The 25,082-nt window shown below is 35.0% G+C and overlaps 1 protein-coding gene across 4 annotated transcripts in view; it reads left to right on the top strand.

Moving 5' to 3' along the window:
- LOC149785087 (uncharacterized) overlaps positions 1–2,104 on the top strand; it is a 117,709-nt gene extending 115,605 nt beyond the window's left edge. For 3 of the 4 annotated variants that reach the window (XM_089978831.1, XM_089978833.1, XM_089978832.1), the window contains exon 7: positions 132–2,104. In XM_089978831.1, coding sequence (XP_089834957.1) covers positions 132–270 — 139 coding nt within the window. In that variant the 3' untranslated portion in view covers positions 271–2,104. The remainder of the gene's footprint in view (positions 1–131) is intronic. The other variant, XR_016425361.1, reaches the window with a different exon arrangement.
- Positions 2,105–25,082: the final 22,978 nt, after the last annotated feature.

A 25,082-nucleotide genomic window follows, 5' to 3' on the forward strand; every position in this document is an offset into this window, starting at 1 on the left:
GATTAGGACAGACTTATCGCATGGTTTGTCTGTCTGTCTCTCTGTATTATAAAATGACAGTATTGAAGTCCTTTTCGATGTAATAGTTGCCACTCATGTACTATTAGTATAGTTATATTTTTGTTCTTCAGATATTCACGGAAAGAGGGCTACTTTGCCGACCTACCAAAAGACAAAGGTTATCCCAAGAAACTGTGCTTTAAATTTGGTGAAAAATCATCCGGTTGGAATACTACAGTGAAAACCTCAAAAACTGCTCTATTGAACTAAAATCATTTGGGAAATGGTCTCCACATCTTGTGCCATTCTTGCAAATACGCCTGAAGGACTGAATAAATTCCCGTTCAAGCGTGGAACAGTTTCAGCAGTTTTTCGAGCGATTTATAATAGTATATCCTAGCACACCAATAACGGTCTAGGTTATAAACTGTTTTTGCTATGTTATAAAGAATCGTGTAACAGGGATCGAATGTGGGGTCGTGGCGCTAGTCGTGATTTGTTATACACAAAGCGATACTGGTACCACAGTGTGACATGAAAAGCGATACTTGTTCCACAGTGTTATAAAAAGAGGCGCAAGTGACGCTAGTGTTCCTTTTTGATAAGTTTGAATTACAACAATTCTACGATATAACATAAAAAACGTTACTTGCGTATTACACAACGCGTCGATACTAAAACAGTTAAAGGAAATTCATGACTGGATTTGTTATTTTTATGAGATTTCTTTGGGCCTAGTTTGAGGATTTTTTTATATGATAGTCTATTATAAATGATAACACTGGCGGTTGTTAAACATTTATTAAGAAACAAACAACTATGCCATTTCAACTGTCATCCCAAAATAAAACCTTTGTAAAATGCATTTAATTTTGGTATATGACTTCAAAGAAGTGAAGATGGTTACATTTGTTTTTTTATTGTATGGGAGTAGATGTCTCCTCTCTTTCGTAATGAGTCTTGTACGTGTCGATGAAATACGATATGAACACATTTACTTTAATTTTGTCGTATTTAAATCTTATGTGACGCGTTATTAGAGTCTTACCTAATCCTCCAAATGAAGTCGGCACAGTTGTTCTAAATTTAGCATTTGTATGTCCGAATTGACATTTTTAATTGGCATCAAGAATAAATTATGTATGAATAGAACCTTGTATGAGAAGGTATTAATTCGTATTCTTTATAGCGGAAAATTAATGATCCAAAGAGACCAGTTTACCTCCAGTATTCGTTTTCAACCAAATGCCACCGTTTGCCGCGTGTGCGGTCAGACGCATGTGTATTAATTATTACGATCCATGGATATATCAGCTATGCAAACCACGGAAGTGCCTTGTACGAGGAAATATCACTTAATTCTAATCTACTCAACAACATTCCGACATTCTTTTGTTATCATTCATCATTCCTTTGTACATACTCGCTAATTCATGGGCTGAGTTTAGCTTAAAGTATCATCACTAAGTTGGAGTCTGCTTGTATCTGAACTATTGACATTTGGTTTATTGCAGCGCAAGGTTGCATAGTACTTCATTAGGAGTTTCAAAAGATTAGATATATGCTGAACGAATTTTTATTCCTAAGGTATAGTACAGTACATTATCAACTATAAAGTTTTTAAAAGTTAAATAATGATTGTCAGATGTTATTTTTTGATGTGTTTTAATCACGCTGAGTTATAACAAAAGCTTCCTTTCACCGGAGTCAAAAACGGAAGTTTGAATGTTATGCCAAGTTTCATGTAGTTTTATTCGTTTCATGAAATTCTGTCTTTATGTGTGATTATTAGAATTGTTAGAAGATAACTTTATGCACATGAATTCATGTAGAGAGAGAGAGAGAGAGAGAGAGAGAGAGAGAGAATGTGTGCGAGAGATTTATCTCGAGAGAGACAGTAAGAGAGAGATTTATCGAGAGAGATTTATCGATCGATCGATTGGGAGAGAGCATGCATGAGATGGAATAAGTGATGCATTGAGTATTGAGGTGAATAACCACGATGTATATTATTGGATACAATTAATAACATCCTACTGTCAACAGTTTCGTGATAGATTTATTTTTGTATAACAAAAGTTGTATAATAAAATTCAAATCTGAATATTGTTTGATAATATTTTTATGTTTGAAAGAAAACACTTTAGTACAATCTACACTGCCCCTACCCCATCTCAAGTAAATATTGACCATTTCATTATTTAGACCTACAATCGTACTTTACTCCACCTTACACTGCCCCCGTCCCTCCTCCAGTAAATATTGACCACTCCGTTATTTAGACCTAAAGTCACGCCTTACTTAGCTTATACTGCCCCCGTCCCTCCTCCAGTAATATTGACTACTCCATTATTTAGACTTGAAATCACACCATCCTCCAAGTGACACTACCTATATTGTTTTAAATTTCATGAAGTGTTCTCCACAGTCTAGGCATCCGATGGCCTTTGAGGTTTCGAGAACTGGAAAGCCTGAAGGATATCACACACCTTTCACGAACTTTTTACTTCTCATTCCGAGGGATCAAACCCGGGACTATAGATATGCAAGGAAAATTTTATAACAATACACTATCTCGTTCCTAATCAATACATCCCCACCCCCGTTGCTTAGCTGACATTGCTCATAATTCAAAGGACAATAATTGGAAATCCGAATATATTTTTACTATGTCCTCGCATACAAAGACTGAAAAAGAGGCGGACGGAGAAAGAAAGAACCAAGTATAGATAAATAAAGACACATGTAAGTAAAAAACACACCGGGAATAATAAATAAATAAATAAATAAACAAACAAACAAACAAACAAACAAATCAAATAAAGAAACAAACAAAGAAACAAAGAAAGAAAGAAACAAAGAAAGAAAGAAACAAAGAAAGAAAGAAAGAAAGAAAGAAACAAACAAACAAACAAACATGAATCCAAAAAAATGAATATGAGATTGAAGGTCTATGCACGAAATGTTTTAAAATAAAAATAATATCTTGCAAATAATTGTTCAGTTATTTCAATTTCAGACCCGTCTCAAAGAGGAAACTCTCTTAATGATATGTCAGTATTTCTTCAAAAGTAAATAACAAATTGGCGAGAATAAACACATTTGAATAATTTTAATATATTGATGAAACCTTGTATGGAAAATTCTTGTGCATACCCAGAAAGCAAGAAAGCTTTGTTTATATGGTGTTTAAAGGCACATAATTATGGAGACACGTCACAATAACCAAACAGTACTGATCTGAGCAGTATTTGAACTTCGGTCCTTTGTCTTAGGAGTCCGTCACGTCACCGAGACTCCGCGACTCTCTTAGTCGAATGGAATTAATATAAAGCCACTGAAGCTACTAATGTGTAATTCAGCAAAAAGTGGAGTACATCGATATAATTTGTATTAGAGTACGTCGATTTAACTTTTATTGGAGTACATCGATGTAATTTGTATTGGAGTATATCGCTGTAATATTTAGTGGATTATATCAATGTAATTTTTAGAGGAGAACATTGAGTAATTTTTAGTGGAGTACATCGATGAAAGTTTTTAGAGGAATACATCTATGTAATTTTTTATTGGAGTATGTTGATATAATTTTTAGTTTAGTACATTGATATATTTTTTGAATGGAGCGATACATGTTTGTTTTTGTTATACTGTATTGTATCTATTGGAAAGCATGATGGTTCAAGGAAAATATTGTAAATAATGGTCCCACCCAATTAAACGTGAAAGGAAAGACTATCTTTCAAACACTTTACTTTATCTTCAGGTTTACCTCCCCTGACACATTTGTGATCCATCGGAAGAGTGAATCAGCATGTCACAAGGTCTAATGTGCAAATGTGTGCGTGCGTGTGTGTGTCCTTCCAATCAAGAACTTATACAACGTAGCAATGATGACAGTACCAAAGAACACAATATATACCAAATTTAAACAGTAGGTCCTCAGTTGTGTTTCTGGATTTATTTTAGTGTATACGAGAATCTGAGAGCAATAAACCGATTAGGGGACATCTAGGATGTCTTGAGTCGAAACGTGTAAAATCGTGTGTGCGTGCGTACGTGTGTGTCTCTTTAAAGATAAACATATGCTTGACATTCTTCCGCAAGGTGTGACAAAAAGGAAAAAAATCTCAATCTTCCTTTCTTTCTCAAGGTTAAACTCTTGAATGCAAATAAGGAGTATTATGTTTAAACAGTTTTCTTTACATTTATGTTATACCCTTAATTATTTATTTTTCCCCCTGATAAAACAGAATTTGATTCTTGAGCAATTTTTTAATTGGGTCCGTGTTTTAAAGGTTATCACACAATTTAGTTTGGTTCGTTTCGGTTATATTTGAATAAAATATAACACAAATAACTTTTGCGATTGAGATGTGAAAAGTTGCACATTTATTTTCAATGAGGTGTACTTGTACTGGTCAGATAGTCATAACTTACATTCATGCTGTCGAAGATAAAGATGACAGAGGTTTCGTCTTTAGCATGAATGACGAATGAAAGAAATCAATAATTTACAAAAATAAGTAAAAGACACATTCACACAAGCGAATTAGTATCGTTTAAAAACTACTTGAAAAAAAAAACTGAACAAACTGACATTAGTTTGTTTGTATATCATCGTTGTGAGAAAATAATCGTCTTTGTTACTCGAAGAAGGCGTTCTTTTGGATGAAGAGATCTTGTAATGAACCTAGGGTATGCTGTTTGTATTTATGTCTCTGGTAATGTAGTCGTTAGATTTTAGTGAATATTTGTTGAATATATGGAGTCACTGTTGGGAAGATATTTCATAACTTGAGTAATTAACCAGTTTCTAGAAGCAGACGTGATAATGTACAACAGTCTCGAAACTTTATGACAGCATGGCTTAATGTTGTAAAATGGACCTATCCTAATTTCTTAACATATGAAATTCTCTGGATATTTTTTTGAGTATACGTGTTTAGAACTTTGAGATAGGAATACTTCTTTGTATTGGGTGTTTGTGTAGGCGTTTTGTGTTTCATGGCATGAATTATTAATATTCTGCTTGGAAACGCTTGCTGTGGAGTCAAAAATAATGTGGAACAAGAAAAACCATACCATGCAAGTTCGAAATTAGTGTTTCGTGATGTGTGGTCAGTATGTGAGTAGAAAAAATACTATAGCATTTTGGCATTAAAGAAAATTTCGGTTGACAACGACTGTTCTTTGGATATAGGAGCAAACATTTGCTATCAAGCCACGTTCATGCAGGTGTTTCATTCGCTTGCTATGAGGCCCCTTGCGCGGAACACCATTTTCCCAACGACTAAGATAGGTTCTATATAGAGAACTTTATGTTCAGTGTGGTATATTACTTTAGCAACCATTCTGTATATACATCACATAGTAAATTTTTCTGTATTACTTTTTAAAGTACTTTTTAAAATCGATTGAACTGATCAACCGTTTTGAATTTTAGCCCCCCAAAAATCAACAAGGGAACATATTCCTGATGGATAAAACAATGAGTTACCAGCATGGATCTGGAATTCAGGGATCTTCGATAACAGTAGAGAACAAAAAAAAAAAAGAGAATTAAAGTGAGTCTTAAACATAACGTTTAATATTCATATGTACGGTGCCTGTTTTCAAGATAAGGAAATTGTTTTACGCCATAGATTTGTCTAAAGAATGAGGTTTCAGACAATCAAGACAAACAAGTAATTTGGACGCTTAATGGACTTTATATATATATATATATATATATATATATATATATATATATATATATATATATATATATATATATATATATATATATTCTTTAACGTTTGGTCCATGACAGTAGATTGTAATGAACCATTTTTCTAATTTTTTTCCTAATTTCATGGTGTTTGTTTTTGTAATAATATTATATGTTTTTTATCTTATAGGTGTTGTCTAATGTTGTAAAGCGCTTAGAGCTTCTAAAGATTAGGCGCTATACAAAGTCCTCATTATTATTATTATTATTATTATTATTATTATTAATCCTTCTTGACAAGTTTTAAAATCGATCTTAATAATGAACATGTTTACAAGTTTGGGGTAATTACCCATCGTATGATTAATTCAGGTGGGTTTTGTTGCGACGTGGGTATTTATTGTGAAATATATCATGTAGGAGCTATTGCGATCGAGGGGGACACTTTTGTGATATAGATCGAGTAGGACACTATTGCAACGTAGCGAACCGTTGGATCTATAAAAGTACGAAGAAGTGAAAAATTATTTCATATCTAAATCCTATTTCCTGTCTTCTTGTTTTAGAAATCAGTCTGCAGATGTATTTATGCCGTGTTTAGATATAATTTGAGAGGACTCGTTTGTTTCGTTTATTCATTGGAGTTACAAAGTGCTTATTGACTTTGGGATAATATGTTATTCTGGAATTATTTGTACTTTATTCAAATGAGTTCCGGGAATGCGATTGTGATACATCAAGACGGTTGGTACATCAGTACATTCAGGAACTGGAATTCATTCAAAACAGTCAATTCTTCTGGACTTGTGATATAATTTATTAAGAATATTTTGGATTTAATTTATAATAAAAGTAAGTTCCTCTTAATTTTCATTATTTAACCTTGAGAATTAAATTATTTGTTAAGTTTTACAAAACTTGTTGGTTTTGCTGCTTTCTGTTTTTTAGTTTAGGACCATAAACTCGTAGCAAAATACAAAATGGATTTTGAATGTGGAAGCCTTTCCAACTTTACTTAGCAAATACTTAAGAGCAGGCAATTAATTTTAGATGATACAGTATTCTACAAACCGGAACACTTAAATGGAGATTATATTGAGGCCATGTTTTAAGTGGACGAGTCATCTTCATGATGATAGCACTCTGAAGACCAAAGAATGAACGGTAAAATCTATACACTTATGAAATGAAAAGGATATAACGAATAGTTTAAATGGTGAAACAATATTATGCAGTTAGATAAATAACACCTCTCCTTGATGGTTTTTGAATAAAAGTTCATACAGAGAGCTTCCAAGGAAAGTGACAACTTTGAGATTTTGAAAAATAGAGAGTTTATAGAATGTGACAAACGAAGAGAAACACCCCCACCCTCAAATCTCCCCCCACACAAGGCAACAACATTAACAACATATCATTAGTTTACGAAGAAAATAAATCATGCTGATCACCAAAGAAGCAGGAAACATAAAATGCATCCAAAATATCAGTAACAAATAATACGATTGAATAACTTAATAAGGAGACAAAGACGTTAAAGAAGAAATTAAAAAATGAAAATGAAACTGATTCAAGCAAATCTAAATTAAACAGAAGAAAATACAATGTAAAAGATTGCAAGCGTTTGTGATTTTGAACAAATTACAATGTAACGAAAATTGCCTAAGTGGTGCTGCAATCATGAGGACATTCGGATTCTATCGAATTTCATTCAAAGAAACTATACAACTGGTGGCAGCTATAACACAAATGTTATAGCGAATATTCATTGGATGCCTAAGGAACATTGTGTAACTTGAAATTCTCATAGAACTGGGTGATATGGACAACAGCTGATTGTGGCATACCATATTGGCATTTAACAAATCAACGTATTTCATGAACTTGTTAATTTTTCAAAAAGATTTATATTTATTTCCAGATGAGAAAACGTAAATTAAGCAAGATTAATTCTAGCTTCAATATTACTCAGAATTAGTGTATAATCTCGATTATGAAGTGAACTATTTTGTTGTATCTAGGGTTTTGAAAACAGCGCCTTATATAACCCAGCAGTTATATACACGCCACTTATCTTATACAACCTGCAGTCGTTCACAAACGGTCCGTTTAACGATTGTCAGGGAACACACGAACCAATGAAAGTTTTGTTAGGTCGCCAGGAAATTGTAACCAACCGTTAGAAATTCTAACAGTGTTTTAAATGAGTTATTTAATCGTGAATTAAGTATTTATACTGACATCTGCCAGCTTCAAAATAAAACGTTGACAAAACGTAGGTCTTTTAATACAGGTTTAAGATAACAAAACAACCAATACCAAGTTCTATTTCGTACACCGTTACACTACAGCTTTGACAGGTAAGCAGGGTTTTAACTTTGAATAGCGTTTTTCTATGTAAGTCGGCACTACCCTTCATTTAGCATGTCTTACCGAGATTTGTTTTGCACAATTAAACACTTCATAAACGTCATTCATACCACACTTATTATGGAAATATAACCAGCTAATTAGGTATTAAAATACACTTTCTTCCACCTTCAATGTCATGACCTCTCAGATAGAATTTTCCATCAGTAACAGCGATTAAATTTACATATTATAATAATTATATGTAAAACCATGCACTCTTACCAATACGTGAAAAACTAAAACAATTATTCTTGCTAGACCGTGTGTGTGTGCAATGTTTGTTACATTATGAAATAATTTACATCACTTGTGTTTTCTGTCGTCTCACTAACTGCATTAAATTTAAAACATCTTTATCTTCTGTAGTGTTTATGTTGTTAATTCCAAAGCTTTTTTGGATGGGGGATATGGTTTCAGTGCCCGGATTTCGCTGCGAGTTTGCTCTCCTGTTCTGCGGCTAGTTCGTCAGTTCCAGGTAGACAAAACTAGTTGTTTTTATGAAGCAGTTCGAAATGAGAATAATTTTTAAAATCTGCTTGGATGTTTAGCTGACTAATTTGGATGCCATGCAGGACTCTTCTTATTATTATATCCTGCCTGGATGGGTTGTAAGCCTCTCCTGGCATTGTCTTGGGTCTCATGTTCTATTCCTGATCTTCAAAATCAGGTGCAAAATAGTTTACCGATTTAATGGATTGAATATGGTCACTCTTGTGAGACTTTCGTCCCTTATTCCATTCTTTCCTCCATATGCACGTAGCACTGACTTGCATAATCCACTCAGACTGAGCTTATATGCGGTATCAAGTAAACAGGAATTCCTTAAAGATGGCGGACTGCTCTAATGTAATCGTCTGAGTGGAGGTCCTTCCAAAACACCTTTGCGTCGCTAACAAGTGTTTCAGGTAGATTTGTATTGTGTCAGGATGGTTGTACTTTGAGTGACCCTTAAACTCGAAGGTTTTGTTGAGCATACTTTTACTCTTGTGGAATCGCGCTCTGATTACTTAGTTTTGACTGATGGACTTATATATATGGTCGTGTTTTACTTGAACGACGTTGGGCACACGCAATACTACTCACCGTATGCCATCAGAAAAGCTAATATGGCGCCGTCAAAGCCATGTTCATAGCTTTAACATACCAATAATCAACAGACCTGATCATTTTTACAACCTTAACTTTAACCGTCTAATTCTTAACTAATTCAGCATGTCACTGTATTCCGCTATACAACTCGTAAAGTTCCATACAGTAACAAATCCAATTTAAAATTTCAAAACATTTGTTCAACACAACAATAAAATTTAAAAAAATTCAATTAAAAACACAAGTTCTTAATTCTTAAGTAAAAACACATAACTCTTAACTGTAACTCTTCCTCTTTACATTCTCCAAACGAATCCAACACATACTGTCTCCATTCATGCCTGTTAATGCAATCCAAACAAATGCTACACAACAAACTTCTCAATTTACTCTCCACATAAAAATAAAAAAAAACACAACATATAACTCACAGCCATCTGATGATCTTCAGCCACTTGTTCTTTCCAATCACCCTTTGCATCTCATGCTACAATCTCTGCATTTAAATTATCTCTAGTCACTAACTCCGTCACTACTAGGCCACTGTCATTTACGCAAAGTTCTACAGTCTCAATTGGAGACCTTTTCAAATATCGTTTCTCCTTCAGCATTTTCCTCACATGAACTTCGTCAGTTTCCGTCACTCCTTCGCTCATCTCCGTAAAACTCCGTTTCTCGCCTTTCATATCTAATCTTCACCCCATTATAATGCTGCCTTCTCTTCTTCTGTTAAGTCAAATTCCAAATCAAAGTTAGCCCAAATCTGTAGTAACAAATTCTTCTTTCTGTCTCTCAATTGTTTCGCCACACATTCTTCAATCACTTGAAAATGTAGATCTATTACGCTCAATTATCTTCTCACACAAATTCTGTAGCGCATTTCTAGCCAACTTTGACAATTTCTCTTCAAGTAATTCTAAAAGCTTGTACAAAGTGTCTAACACCAAGTACTTGTAAATCAATTTATTGCCTTCAACCTGAGGCATCTGCTTCTCCATCGTGCTTACAGTCTCATTAAATCTCATTGTCACATAACGCAGCAACAATGTAGCCCTCTTAACTTCAAAGTCTTCGTCTTTCATATTTCTCCATTCTCCCTTTGACGATGGATTGGACTTACTAGAGGGTTTAAAATTAAAAGTAAATGACGAATTAGAATGATTCGACATTGTGTGTTAATAAAGTTATGAGATGAGGACAGTTGGACGGAGTGGCTTGATGAGAATGACGGTAACGGAAATGAACGGAAAGACACGAACGGACAAGTGGACGAAAGTTAAGGTTGGTTGAAAAAAGATGCGCAGTGGTTTCAGGATTGTCATGCGCATGCTTTTATGGGAGAGAACTAAAAAGGGCAGATAACTATGGCTTGACTATGGTTGTATAGAATTATAAAGCAACTATAGGAAAGACAGGGTTATTGGCCTTTGGAGGAATTCTTGAACTGGCAGCGCGTATAAGCGTGACAGAAGATTAGAACGGTCGCAGTTTGAGCAACAAGAGGTTTCCAAAGTTAACTACGAATTGAAAGATTAAGTTTTATGATTATATTATTTTATAAGAGAATTATATTGTCCTAAGGCTGTATGTGTTATTACATTGCGTGCTCGACAAGAGTTGTCTTTTATCGATCAAGACACATTAGATGCTGATAGGGACATATGTTTATTTATAGCATTTATGTATATTATTTATATATAGTATTTATGGCATAAGAGTGATATTTTAGTGATATAGAATTGTCACTAGATTGATATTTGTTTGATAATTGGTTGCGTAGTCGAAATTTGCATGTGTTGCAGCGGTATAGCAGTTGAAAACTGGACCGTTTCGACTTGTCCGATGAAATTAATATAAAAAGGACTGACGAACACGAATGTGTTAGTTTATTTAGATTTTAATAGGTTGGAAGTAGAAGGTTATGTATAGAATTATATGGTTATATAGTAATAGTATAGGTATGACGAATAACGAACTAGCTACAGCGAATAAAATTAAGATAGAAAGATTTACTTTCGTATTCGACATATAGTTGTTTGTAAGAATTATTTATGGAATATTTAGTACGTACGAATAATATGATGACACTATTTTTACTCCCTGTCCCGGCGCAAAAAAAGTGTATATTTATTTTTGCTTAGACTGAACTGACCTGTTGTTGTTGATGTAGGGTTTAACGCCATTTTTCAGCACACGATAGGCTATACATGGCAGCCAGTATTAATGGTGCAAGAAGAACCAGGGAAAACCCCGGAAAGAACCACCGACCCACGAGAAACTACTGGCAAGCTTTCTCACATACCCACATTAGCCGAATCCGAAACTCGAACCCACGTAGACATAGGTGAGATGGCAGTGATCTGTAACGGAGAGCGCTTTAGACCACTCGGCCACTCGGGGCCCCTGGATTGACCTGAAAGAAAAACTAGTGGCATCATTATTATGAAGTACGTAGTGTAGAAACGAATGAGTAAAGTATATACGGACGACATAAGTTCAGCCCGTCGAGCGCAACTGCCATGCTTACTTAACGTACTGGACAGGACGCTTGCTGAAAGGAGGGAGTATATACTGACACGAATAAGTGACGAAGCGAAGACGAATAATAATCAGAAACCATCTGATCAGAGAAAAATTCCAGAATAATTTTCCTAGATAACAAGAAAGGAGAGCATTAGGATTCATGACACAATGACTGTAAGTTATCTATGTTGACAAATTAGATAAATGTAAACATTTTCATTGTCATCGGACGGGTAATAACCACAGCTGAAATAGACGCAGAGTTTAAACACGGAAGTTGACATACCAGTAAAAAGCCGATAGGCCTACATATTGAAACGACTTTCCTAAAGATGATAAATTAAGTATTCTCATTAATAAGTTTTGGTGCAAGATCTCTCTGGGATGCTGGAATATTGATTCACTGCAGCATTGACATCACAAATATTCATACGGGCAGCAAATCCTTAACCAACTTGATTTTATACGGGTTTATAAACAACAGCTCGTTATCAACAGGAACGAATATACTGTTTTGGTGCATTTTATTCAGTTGGATCTGTATGGTTCAACACCTGCTATATAGTATTAGCAACCAGGATATACTCATTTGATTTTCAGCTGAAGACCAGTGGTCAATATCAGCTGAATTCACTTTGCAAACTTAAACTGAAAAAACCCCCATGAAATATGAATAGCTAACACCAATTACGATAGTTCCAGCTTGTATTATTCATTTTTGCTTAGCTAGTGGGGTGATCTAGTCTAGCTTTTGGAATCTTCCAGGTTGGTAGAGCTACACATTTAGGCTTCTATACATTGCAGGTGTGTACATGTACAACTTTCAGTCAGATTAAAAGAACGACGTCTCTGCATTTAGCCGCGCTGCTGCTAAACACATCATTACACAGTAGTTTTATTTCCCATTGGACATATTCAACCTGTTTTATCCACAATCCATTTTACAGCAGCAATTAGTAACAACTCAAACAGCCCGATTTACTATATCCAGACCAAACAGTCTTTATTTCAATGAGAAGTGACTCGAGATGAGGAACTTTTACGAAGATACGGAAGTAGCCAATATATGTGAAAGGTTTTGGATGACATTCGCCTTTTTAACGAAATAAGTTGTACCATCAGTCTTTTGGGTTGATAATATGATACGTTCTATTGTGCCAAAAGCTTGTAACAATTACCCTCGTGTTCGTGATGACTCATGGAGCTAAGCAACTTTGTATTCCGGACCCAACTGACTGAGACATTATCCGTTCTCAACAACACCCTCTGTCCTTTGTGGTATGAATACAATGTTCTCAAGGCAAATACAAATGCACATACTTCCTTCTTTGTTATAAAAGACGACGACTGTTCATGTTTGGTCAGAAGTTTGATCATGTAAGCACTTGGCTTTTCTGCACCATCTTTGCACTTGAAACAATAATGTTCCTTCTGCCTTGGTGCTAGCACAATTGTTCAGGATATCAGGAAACCCCAGTTTTTTTTATATGATTGTAATGGAGTTGAAACCGGGGCTTGTTTTAGATAATCATATGAGTGTTGGCATTTATTATTCCATATCAGTGTGGGATGTTTTCTAACAGATTTAGTATAGAGCGAGAAATGTTCGCAAATCCCTTCCTCAACCTCATATAAGTGAGCACAAACCAATGCAGCTGATTTGCGTCTTTTGGTACTAGTCAATCTTCCACTGCATCACTTTTGTCGGTGCTAGTACCGTCTACTGAGACAAGATGGCCCAAAATGTTTTACACATTTCTGAAATAGTATACGTGCGCAGATGTTGACTACTTCAGTTTCAAGTTTGATTTCAGCAATCACTGAAACACATTTTCGAATCTTTCGGGGTATTGTGAAAGGTCATCGTTGGTCTGCATGCGTATGAACTCACCAATAGTTCTCCACGAGGAGCATAAACGTACAAGGATTATATGGCAAAGTGGCATACTTTTTGATTGGTTAAATCCACTGCTGGCGGCCGTCTCTTTATTATCTGGATATACTCATATATGACAGATACCTGGCTTAGATCAAGGACATGTTACTAATAGGCACCACTTTGTAAATGAAGATAGTCACCAATAGTTTGAATAGGATAGTAGCATTCTAGTTCAACGCACAATACCCGAGTTGAGTCATCGATCTAAGAAAATGGAACTATAGCAGATGACAATGAAGTAATCGAGGGTTGGATAACGTCTCTCTGTAGCATCTTACTGAAAACTTTTTATGTTTCTTTTTTTCTCACAGAGTGTCATCTCGATGGTTGCCTAATAAGATGATTGATATATAACCTGCGTTTATATGGTGATACCCTCAGTTAGTTGGATTGTTGAACTTTGTGAAAACACATCTTGATATTTAACCAGCAGCATGGCCAGTGTCTTTGCTTCCTCACTATTCAATTTTTGAAGTGCCTCTTTCTAAAATTCTCTGGAGATGATCAGGATTTTGTTTGGAGACAGGCAGATCATCGCTTAGAGATCTTGAAGCACATGTTTCGTCTTGAGTTGAGATACATAATACCGCGAAATTAATCACGGTGTTAACTTTATTGTGAGATGGTATCAGTGATGCCACCAATGACTTTAACATTCTTTATTTATCAATGATTTTCATTGGTATTTTGAGTCCAAACAGCCTGAAGAAGGAAGTTCTTCCCCAATATTTCATCAGGAGCGATAATTTCGTTTGAAAGATAATACCTGTATCTGCATACCCATAGGTTTCCAGATCCATGCCGTCAACACGCAAAATATTCATTGTCTTAATATACAGATTTGGTCTTAAACCTACCTTATCATACGCGGTTTATGAGACAGCTGTAGCAGTGTATCCAGTAGCAACTAAAAAGTTTATATACTTCTGTCTTATAATTGCGTCGGTATATAAGCCATTGCCTCGTCTTTACTTGATCTTGCCAACGTGCCCTATATGTTTTAAAGACATCTGCTCTTTCAGCAAACCGTATTTAGACAGTTCACTTTCTAGACTACAAAATTGATAGGCGATCGTTTCCTGCTCCTCTTGTCGCTTTTGAGCGTTTACCCTGTCTGCCAGTTCCACTTGTTCACGCTTGATATTCTGATGCAGAGGGCATTATTTAAAGAAATTATTAATAGACTGCCATATGCGGCAATCTTTCCCAGACTTATCTATTTTTGTGGCCAGCCATTTTGAAACTGACAACGCACATTTTGCATTAATATTTAGAATCGGTTTATAACTTCTTATAGTCTTTTTTTGTTTGAAGGGCGCATTCTCTTGTTTGACATTGGATTTGTTTATCACTTTGATTGCTATAATTAAAAGCAGCAACACCCTTGCAGTAGATTTCATTGTTTTGTTGTTTGCACCACTCATATCTTTGAATGACATCAACTACCTCAGTTAAAATTTGGCGGTCTGGATCTCTGCAACGACATTACCTTTCCTAGTGAAATGATCTTGCGTGGTTATTGGCGATCAATGATCTCCTGGGCAGTTGTACTACGATTTGAGTTGGATTTGTCTCAGTTTTTATCTACAGTCGTGCAGACCACATACTTTGCTGACGTGAGTTGCCATATGAATTTTAATAACCAAATCTTTGTATAAATGTTTCTTGCTTGCAGACAGGACTATATGAATTATACGGGACTGAGCCATGAGACTCGTTGCAAGAAAAGGCCGGGTCTTTTTTAGTTTCGTTCGATCCTCGGCACAGTCATAAAAATGAGCAGAATGCTTTCTAATCATCAACGCAGCTCTAGACTTTGACTTCATATTTAGAAAGTGACGGGAAGCTGGTTAATTGTTGTTGTACTCATAATGGTACACACGTTCGTGGGTCGTCGCCTCTTTCCGACGATGTGGTCACTTGATAGTGCTGGGACCATGTCCAGTGGAATGGGTATCTATTTAATTATTTAGATTCATGAGTTGACATACTATTATTTTCTGGAGAAGGATACACAGGATTGCCTTCATGAAGGATCTCTCACTAGGCCGTTTTGTTTTCAGAGTGGAACGTATCTTAAAACCTATTCTCGTTAAAATTTGTTTAGCCTGTAGTATTATGCATGGACTCGTTTTGATGTTTGCCAAAGTGACGACTCTTGAAATTTTAAATGTCTCTGCCCATCCTAATTTTCAAGTAAAATTTATTATCAACATGTTTAGTTAATACCAAAAGCACACATTTTCCAAGCAGACAAAGCATAAGCAACACAATCTGCCATGCTACATTTAAAGCTATGCATACGGTGGTAGCATACAAGATGGTTTTCACGAGTCCGTTACGGAATTAAGATTGGTCCACCATTATGTGTTGATACTGAAGTACACTAACTGCAGTCAGCAAGAAAATAAGCAAAACAGCAACATAGATATGGAGGAACTGAAACAATTATTTTAGAAGATGAGAATAAATTGAAAAAGAAAGAGACACAAGAAACATCAGAAATAGCTGTTTTGCTCCAAGTCAGTGGTCACGAACACGCCGTTTCCAACTAAATATATATTACAAAGGATGTTCTCTATGAAGAACGCTACAAGCACACTACGTGGCGGTCTCTATCAATATATTCTTACTATCAACATAAATTCTTAACTATCCAATTCATTGCAATGAATAGATTCTTGTCTTTAGATGTTACAGTGCTTCCGATAAACTCAAGGACGTTACCGTTTACTATATAAAGAACAATAATGAAGCCAGGACTGTAAACAAAATTGATAGTTTTATAACCCCGAGATGCATAATAATAAAGGCAAAAAGGGGACTGTTACCAATGGGCACCGCAAAGAAAGTATTTGTCATGGAGTTGTGTGCACAAAGTTGCAACGGTTCAATCATATGAGTTTGAATGTTTCAGTATCGTCACTTAATTTGAAGCCTCATCAAGATGCTGACGTGTTTGCGATATATATCTTTCAGCCATAGAGATACGTAATAATTGCATACGTTCCTCTTTTCTCTCTATCATCTGTGTTTGATTAATTACAATTGAGTCAGACAACTTTTACACAAACCAATACTGCAAGATTTAATAGCTTCTTTTTCATCTGACAGTCGTATTTTAATCGGATTTTACAGGCTGGATTAATTATTTTTATTCTATGGAAAATGATGAGAAGGGGACTACATTTGTATAACCTCTTTTTGATTATTTTTGTTGTAGATGTGCTGAAAAATGGCGTTAAGCTCACACCAATGACAACAACTTCGTTAAATATCCAGCTAATCGCTTCCAACATTTTCCAACAGTTCGTGCAGTACAATTTATTTCACTAAGTCCGTTTCTTTTATTATCGTGATTTTTAAATCGCCACTCTGGTTTTAATACATGTCAACCTCATATATTATGGATTCTGTGTTCTAGGCATTAAACAGATTACGTACAAGACAAGAAGAAAGCACATAGTGCAAGGATTTATCCATTATTGGAAGATGAAAGGGATATCCCGAAGAAACACTGCTAAAGGTTATCCCTTAATGACAGACCACGGGGCTATAGCTTTAATGCAGGTGGAAGTTTCCCCACTTTGAATTTTTCCTTGGCATTCATCAATTTTAGTCTAGGTTCTCTGACCTTTTTTAAAACCCTTTATTTCTGTCTATTGTTTTGATCTCATTATCCTTCGGAATCCGTGCTGCTGACTTTGTACACTATGAGATTCTGGAGGATATTTGGGTTGTGTCATCAGGCTCTGCACTGATCCTGTATCTTAGTCTCTTTAACATATCATGGTGTTCATCTATTAGAGTAGAAGTAGGAATATATATTTTTACCCTACCCTTAGCTGAACTAACTCTTACTGCACCAAAAGGATCGATATGGGACTTCATCAAATGCTGTCTTCTAATACTTTGTAAATATCACAAAGTACCGTTTTGAAGTTTTAATTATTCCCATAATAAACTCCATACAATCATATTCACACAAATCTTTCACAAACTAATCGTTTCATATGGTTTTAATATGAAATTTGTTATATATATATATATATATATATATATATATATATATATATATATATATATATATATATATATATATATATATATATGTATAAACGACACAGGTATTAGTTAAAGGTATTAATTTTTCCTACTAAAAACTATAAGTAGAAATTGTATTTTCTTCCAACAGTTGATGTGAGCCACCCTGTGCATAACAAGTGTCAAATTCCTGAACTCTAACCCTTTGATGTGCAGGTGGACGAGGGAAAACTTTCGTTTTGCGCATTTGCTATTCAGCCATATCATAGTGAAGATATTCTCTGTTGCTGTGATGAAAACAACCTTGCTTTCATATCAAGATTACAGGTACGTTGTTACTATATAGTTCATGGCAACAAATACTGTTTAATTAATAGCTATTATTGCAAATTTGATGAAGTTATATTTCCCAATATGTGGTTTTGTAATATTTATTTTATATCCATCTCTAGTGATTGTCGTATGAAAATTGTTGCGTCTAGGGGCTTAAAGTTAAGTTACAAAATTAGGTAGAACCCAAACAAACATCAAAGGTTTCCAAAATATAAATTTCATCAAATTAAAATATAAAAAAACCAAAGTGAAAAAAAATTACAATTAACTTGCAATGTATGAATTCCTAATATTTAATCTTTATAATCCTAACCGTACTATCAATTCGTCACTAATCCGGAAAATGTTCCAAGGTATTTCGAACGAAGCCCCTAAAGTACGTATGTGTTACTATATAAAACCACTGAATTTAACATAATTATTAATCCAAATAATTTTACTTCAATGCTATCTCGTGAACGAAGAATATCACTGAAGTCATTGAAAATTTCACATATCCGACGTAATTAAATAAAATATTCAAGTCATTGAATATAATCACATAATCCCAAAGTATTGACTGTTAAATCAATGATTGTCTATTCGACTATATCTAAGGAACGTATATTTATAAATCACTATTTCCCTCGCAATAACTCCTACAAACACTCGCTTAACTGCACAATAATAAAATAAATGGTGCGTATGGTTATTATATAGTGTCCATTTGCATTTCAGATCAACACTATCTGATTCAGAATAATTTCTTGATTAGTTTGAATCATATTATTCAATTTCACAATAGCCTTGTCGTCAACATACAAAAACAGTCCTAGTCTGACCTTTAACTCTTATTGAGCCAATCAAATGCTACAGCGCGCGAGGTAGCTTCTTAAGGACATTTGCACTTTTAATCACTTGCTTCGTTTACGGGGGCCCCGAGTGGCCGAGTGGTCTAAAGCGCTCTTCGTTACGGATCACTGCCATCTCACCTCTGTCTGCGGCGGTTCGAGTCTAAGATTCAGCCAATGTGGGCATGTGAGAAAGCTTGCCAGTAGCTTCTCGTGGGTCGGTGGTTCTTTCCGGGGTTTTCCGGGTTCTTCCTCCACCATTAATACTGGCCGCCATGTATAGCCTACCGTGCTGAAAAATGGCGTTAAACCCCACAACAACAACAACAACAACAAAGCTTCGTTTACGTGACCCCCATTCATACTCGCTTGTCATTCTAGACCTGCTTAGTTGTTGATTTCACCATAGCGATCGGCCTTGTCATTAATTAACATTAATTACTTCTTATGACGAAGAGTACATGTACTTTTGCTATAGTACTTGCCATTGAAGTAAAGGATTTAAAATATAACTGTCAGTCTCAATCGACCTAAAAGAATTATATTATTTCAAAAAAATGATACATACTTCCTTAAAAATATCAATCGCATTTTGAATACTTATCAAAGTGAACACGCATGTATTTAAAGGACATTGTTTCAGGCTGTACTTACATTGCTTAACAGATAAGTCCATAATTCTAATTGAATTTTCGCTCTTTTATTATTCATCATATATTTTTCTCTCTACAAGTATGCACCATACTTTTCCATTCAGCCATGTTGTAGTAATTATGTCATTTTCAGCTGTCATGAAAACTGGTTTTGTTTCATATCTATATTGCAGATCAAGTCATTTAATACAAGTAGTCAACCGAAGTTTTTTGACTTTATTTCGAATTATGTGATATAAAATTACCTGCTCTTGAAAATGACGTATTCGAATAAAAGACTGTTATCAACCTAACTAACTAACTAACTAACTAACTAACTAACTATATATATATATATATATATATATATATATATATATATATATATATATATATATATATATATATATATATATATATATATATATATATATATATATATATATATATATGTGTGTGTGTGTGTGTGTGTGTGTATGTATGTGTGTGTGTGTGCGTGCGTGTGTGTGTAACTTTGAATATGTCAGACATATGCGTATTATAGTTGAAAGCGGGGGTCCACATCTCTTGACATCATCTTATCTTTCACGTGAAGAAATTCTTTTTTTTTTTGGGAAACCTGTTGGGGCAATGATCCGTATGTAATACAAATTAACGATGGAATTAACTATGACAGTGTCAAGAAGATCAGCATGGGCCCTAATAATACACACCATGTTGTCCAATATTTGCTAAGATTATGTTATTTTGGAAGATCCACTTTCGCATATTTAATCAAGACCTAATTACCATATTTATGTTACTTATAGGAAGTAGCGTTAATTATGCTTGTATATGTATATATTAGAACAATCAACGGTGGTTCACATCTCAATAACATAACTTAAATATGCCATATATGTGCATATTAGAACCAGTAACGGTAGTTCACATCTCTTGGCAATAGCCTGGTTTAGATATGCCATATTTGTGCACACTAGAACCACTATCATCAGATCACATCTCTTGTAAATAGCGTGATTTAGTTCTGCCATATATGTTCTTATTATAGTCATCAACGGGGGTGGGGTGGGGGTGTCACATCTCGTGGCAATAACATGATTTAATAATTCCATCTTTGCGCATAATTAGAACCAGCAGTGGGGGTCAAAGTTTCTTGGCAATGACGTGATACTTATATCAGACAATCTAATGTCTCAATAAGTGTTGGGGCAAAGTTCCATTATCGACACAATTAAGCGATATTCTGACCATTCCATCAGCAGAAATAGCTAAGATTGTGCCAACATTTCCATCACTAAAAGTGGTGGTCTAAATCTCTTGGCAGCAACGTGCCTCGTGTAAGAAAATTCATTTCCTCAACAAGTTCGCGGACATATTTCCCTCATTGGATCAACTGAGGAATATTTGTGTCCCTTTTTGGGGAACCATCTTACTCTGCGATAAGAAGGACGGTATGGGACTTCAGTTTTTGTCTCTAAACACTTAATAATATTTTGGGAAAATTCGTTTTCTCATATGTATGTATGTGTGTGTGTGTGTGTGTTTGTGTGTGTGTGTGTGTGTGTGTGTGTGTGTGTGTGTGTGTATGTATGTATGTATGTATGTATGTATGTACGTCTACTTGCCTGTTTGGCTGCCTATCTATCTATAAACGGACGTTAAAATAACGTTTTTTTCTCTAAAGTTTTGGTATGAATAAATTTGATATACGAATATTGTTAGCATATTAACCATGTTTGAATTTCCTCTTTCGGTTCGTGAATTTGCTTAGACCTTTTAATACATTTGCAGGTGAGTGAATGACTTTGCCTGCTGTGTCCAAGAAGCTAACCATGAAGTGTTTGTAATGTACTACCTTCATCATTTTAAATAATTTCTCATATTTAAATCATAACTGTCTCTTATTTATGTAATCCCTGAGAATTAAAAAAGAAGCTAAAAAAGGCAACTTATCAATTTGCAAAGAGGATTATGAATAGCTACAATTGGTACAGAACTATATTTTGTGGCGTACGCTCAGAGCAGGGATGTGAAGAGTTTACTCACCCTATCAGTACACAGTTTAATGTAGTCAATCTTAACTCCGTTGGAAATGCAAGTAACTGAAATTGTATGTAGTATAAATAACATATATGTACATTATTTACGCTGTATCTTTGTAAAACTAATTTTTGTCTGAATGTTTCATTAATAGTAACAGGAAAGTAGGCAAGCTTCTTTTCCTTTTAATGAGATATCTTTACATCTCGTGGTCCAGCAATAATACAACACACACACACACACACACACACACAGATATATATATATATATATATATATATATATATATATATATATATATATATATATATATATATATATATATATATATATATATATATATATATATATATATAATCTTCTCTGGGCAGAAACTTCCTCTGATTTTCTACCTTTTTTGTTTTAAATGAGGTAGGGGCAAAATTGCAGAAGACGTTTATACGATTATGCTGTATTTGTATTAAGTCTTTTCTGTGGCAATTAGCTGTTGAGGTATGTATTAATTTTATAATTACTTTTGAGGTCTTGTATCATAGATTTACGGATTATCGAAGTACCTGTTGAAGTGGATTTAATATCGAAGTTATTTTGGACTACTTTAAGCACTACCCACATACACTCATTGTTAAAGCCTACATCAGTTGGCGTGATGAAATAAGAAAGAGGGAAGACTAATATTTCAGGCTCGAGCCGGACACCTTAAGAATGAGTATTACGCAATATGTCCACCTTAAAGGCGCATGTTCGCCAGGAAACACTTTGGCAAAATATTGTTACAAGTAAGGGATCTCACTCCCGAGCGAATCCAACAACTCTGCTTGAATCTGGCTCTGACCGTCTATGATTCCCCTCGGACAGTCCATGTTTCCCCTCGGACAGTCTATGTTTCCCCTAGGGCAGTCCATGTTTCCCCTCGGACAGTCTATGTTTCCCCTAGGACAGTCTATGTTCCCCTATTTCCAAGGACCTCAAGACAACAGTCTTTGTTAACTGAAAAGTTCTTAAATGCACAAACAGTAGAATTTGTTTTCTTTAATCACCTAATGACCACACTTCATAAATCTTTAATAATTTCACACTTGCATGTGTTTTTTCACATTTTACATTTGTAGGATTTACCATTAAGCCCGACTAAGTCGAATATCAGTGATCCACACCACGCAATACAAAACACGAACCAAACAACCACTTCAAGGAATTATTCCTCAGATTACCAAATACATACACATAAAATATCCCGACGATTCCTTATGTTAAGATGTTAGGGAGGGTCCATTTTACGAAAATAATCCATGCTGTCAAAAAGTCTTGCGAATGCTGTACATATGAAGGCTGCTCCTATAACTGGCTAAATACTTGAGATGAGAAATATCTTCTGTATTACTGTATCAGTTTTCCAATCCGATTATTATGTGAACATGTCATTCTGCCAACAGAACAATAAAGAAGTTCTACTTCTGAACAATAATTCAGGAAGAAAACTTAAGATATTCACTGAAAAAGATACAAGAGCTTAGATTCGGTATCTACCTCAGCTGGATACGTTTGTGACCTGTAGGAAGTATGTGGCCTCTTAATTGGTGAAGATGTGGTGTTCTATGGAGAGGAGTCTCTCAAAATGCATTTATAGCTCTAATCCGATTAATATAGACGCATGTCATATCGTAACCACAGTTTAATGAATGTTCGTGAATGCGCCCTCATAATAGCGCCATGTTTATGCGCGTATAGGCTTTTCATCATTCGTAATTTTATTTATTAGTTTGTACCCTTTGCTACCGACACTTTAATTTGCTCTCCATCCTATTCTTGCATGTACTTGACATTGCAATAAGGTAAATTTGGCCATTAATACTTTCAAACATTCAGTTGGAAATATCAAACATCGTGAGATTAGCTAAGATAATAAGTTAAGATGAGTTTGGATGATTTAATCACGGTGTTTGGTCCACCAGGTGGTTCTTTGTACGGCAGCTTGTACGGCAGCTTGCCCGGTACGATTTGACACGTCGCTTTTCTCCCCCATGAGTGGTAGGTGTAGCGGTCGCCAAATTTCTGGGATAGTGCGTTACTCATCGGGTACTGTTGGAACGGTATACTTATACATGATCTTATTTATAAACATATAAATTTTTGTCGCGTTTGTGTGTTTTTATTTGCATTTTATATTTGCCATTGTACCGTCATGTCATCGTCATTCTTATATATTTATGATATCTGCGTATGTTAACACAAATCTTCTAAAGGGTGCACCAAAGATGAATGAATGCATGACGATGTTAGATATCCATTTGATATAGACCAGGTCTTGGCCTATAATATTTGATATAATGATGGTTGACGGAAAATGTCAAAACCAAATCCCCTTGGAAACGTCTTCATTTTTTGCTGCCATAACAGACAGAGTCTGTCGGCTTTAATTTCGTTGACTGGTTCCATATAAATGATAAAATTTCACACTTGATGATTAATTATCAATCAAAAGTTCTCGAGCAAGTGCGCATTTCATTTCAACTCAGTCATTTAGAGTCTGTTAAGCTTTTTTCTCAGCAATGATGTCTCCAATTTTATAACTATTGATATAGGTTAGAGCAGAGGTGAGAAAGAAGAAACAAAGTATAACAAAAACAACAACAAGCAAACCAAAAATAAGAAGAAATAAAAAAGAAGAGAAAAACAGCAAATAGACCAGAGATTAAAGGAACGAGGTGGCAGAAAATAGCAACTTACGTATATAAATATTTATGGTTATTGCTCTTTGCAATATCCTCATTTCCACGGATCCTGGTTTGCAACACTGTAACCAGTAAACGCCGTCCGTTACATGCGGCGTTAAAATATATACGCCTTTAAAGAGCGTTGACTCTGGCGTGATCTCCAGTCCCAAAATTGTACGTAGATCCCGTAAGTGACGTCAGTAATTCGGAATAACAATATATATTCGTCAGTAATTGAACTAAAACAAATTAAATACTCATACTGAGTTGAATCTGGGTATGAACAAAACGTTGTTCTTTTTATTCTAGTAATCTCAGAATCTATTGTGCAAATGTAAATTACCGGTTATTGAAGATTATGGATTTTGATGAAAATTGTGTCATCAGATACAGGTGTAGACAGATCTGATGGACATGAGATCGACTGAGCTTCTACAGAGCGCACGAAAAACTCGTAATGCAGTCGTAATGCAGATCTGTTCGTAACCACCAGCTGAATTATTATAGTGATATTTCTTTCGTAACCCGAATACTCTGTCGATTATTATACTCGAAATCGACTTTATTATTCAAAAGTGATATATGATTCATCTAGGACTTCAATGGGGTCTCTTACACTTGTTAGTTTTCACCGATTTATATTTCTCTTATTTGAACATGCTGTCTTGTTTCTTCCGATTTTAGCTTAAGAATGTTTATCAAAGTATCTAATGCATTTCGAGGCTTTTGACATTTCTTCTCAGTTTCTTATCACGTGGTCATTGTTTCAAGTATCTATTTTATTTAAATATTTTAATTTAATTTAAAAGT

The sequence above is a fragment of the Sinohyriopsis cumingii genome, chromosome 13, assembly GCF_028554795.1.
Source record: "Sinohyriopsis cumingii isolate HCF-2022 chromosome 13, ASM2855479v2, whole genome shotgun sequence".
Lineage (NCBI taxonomy): Eukaryota > Metazoa > Mollusca > Bivalvia > Unionida > Unionidae > Sinohyriopsis > Sinohyriopsis cumingii.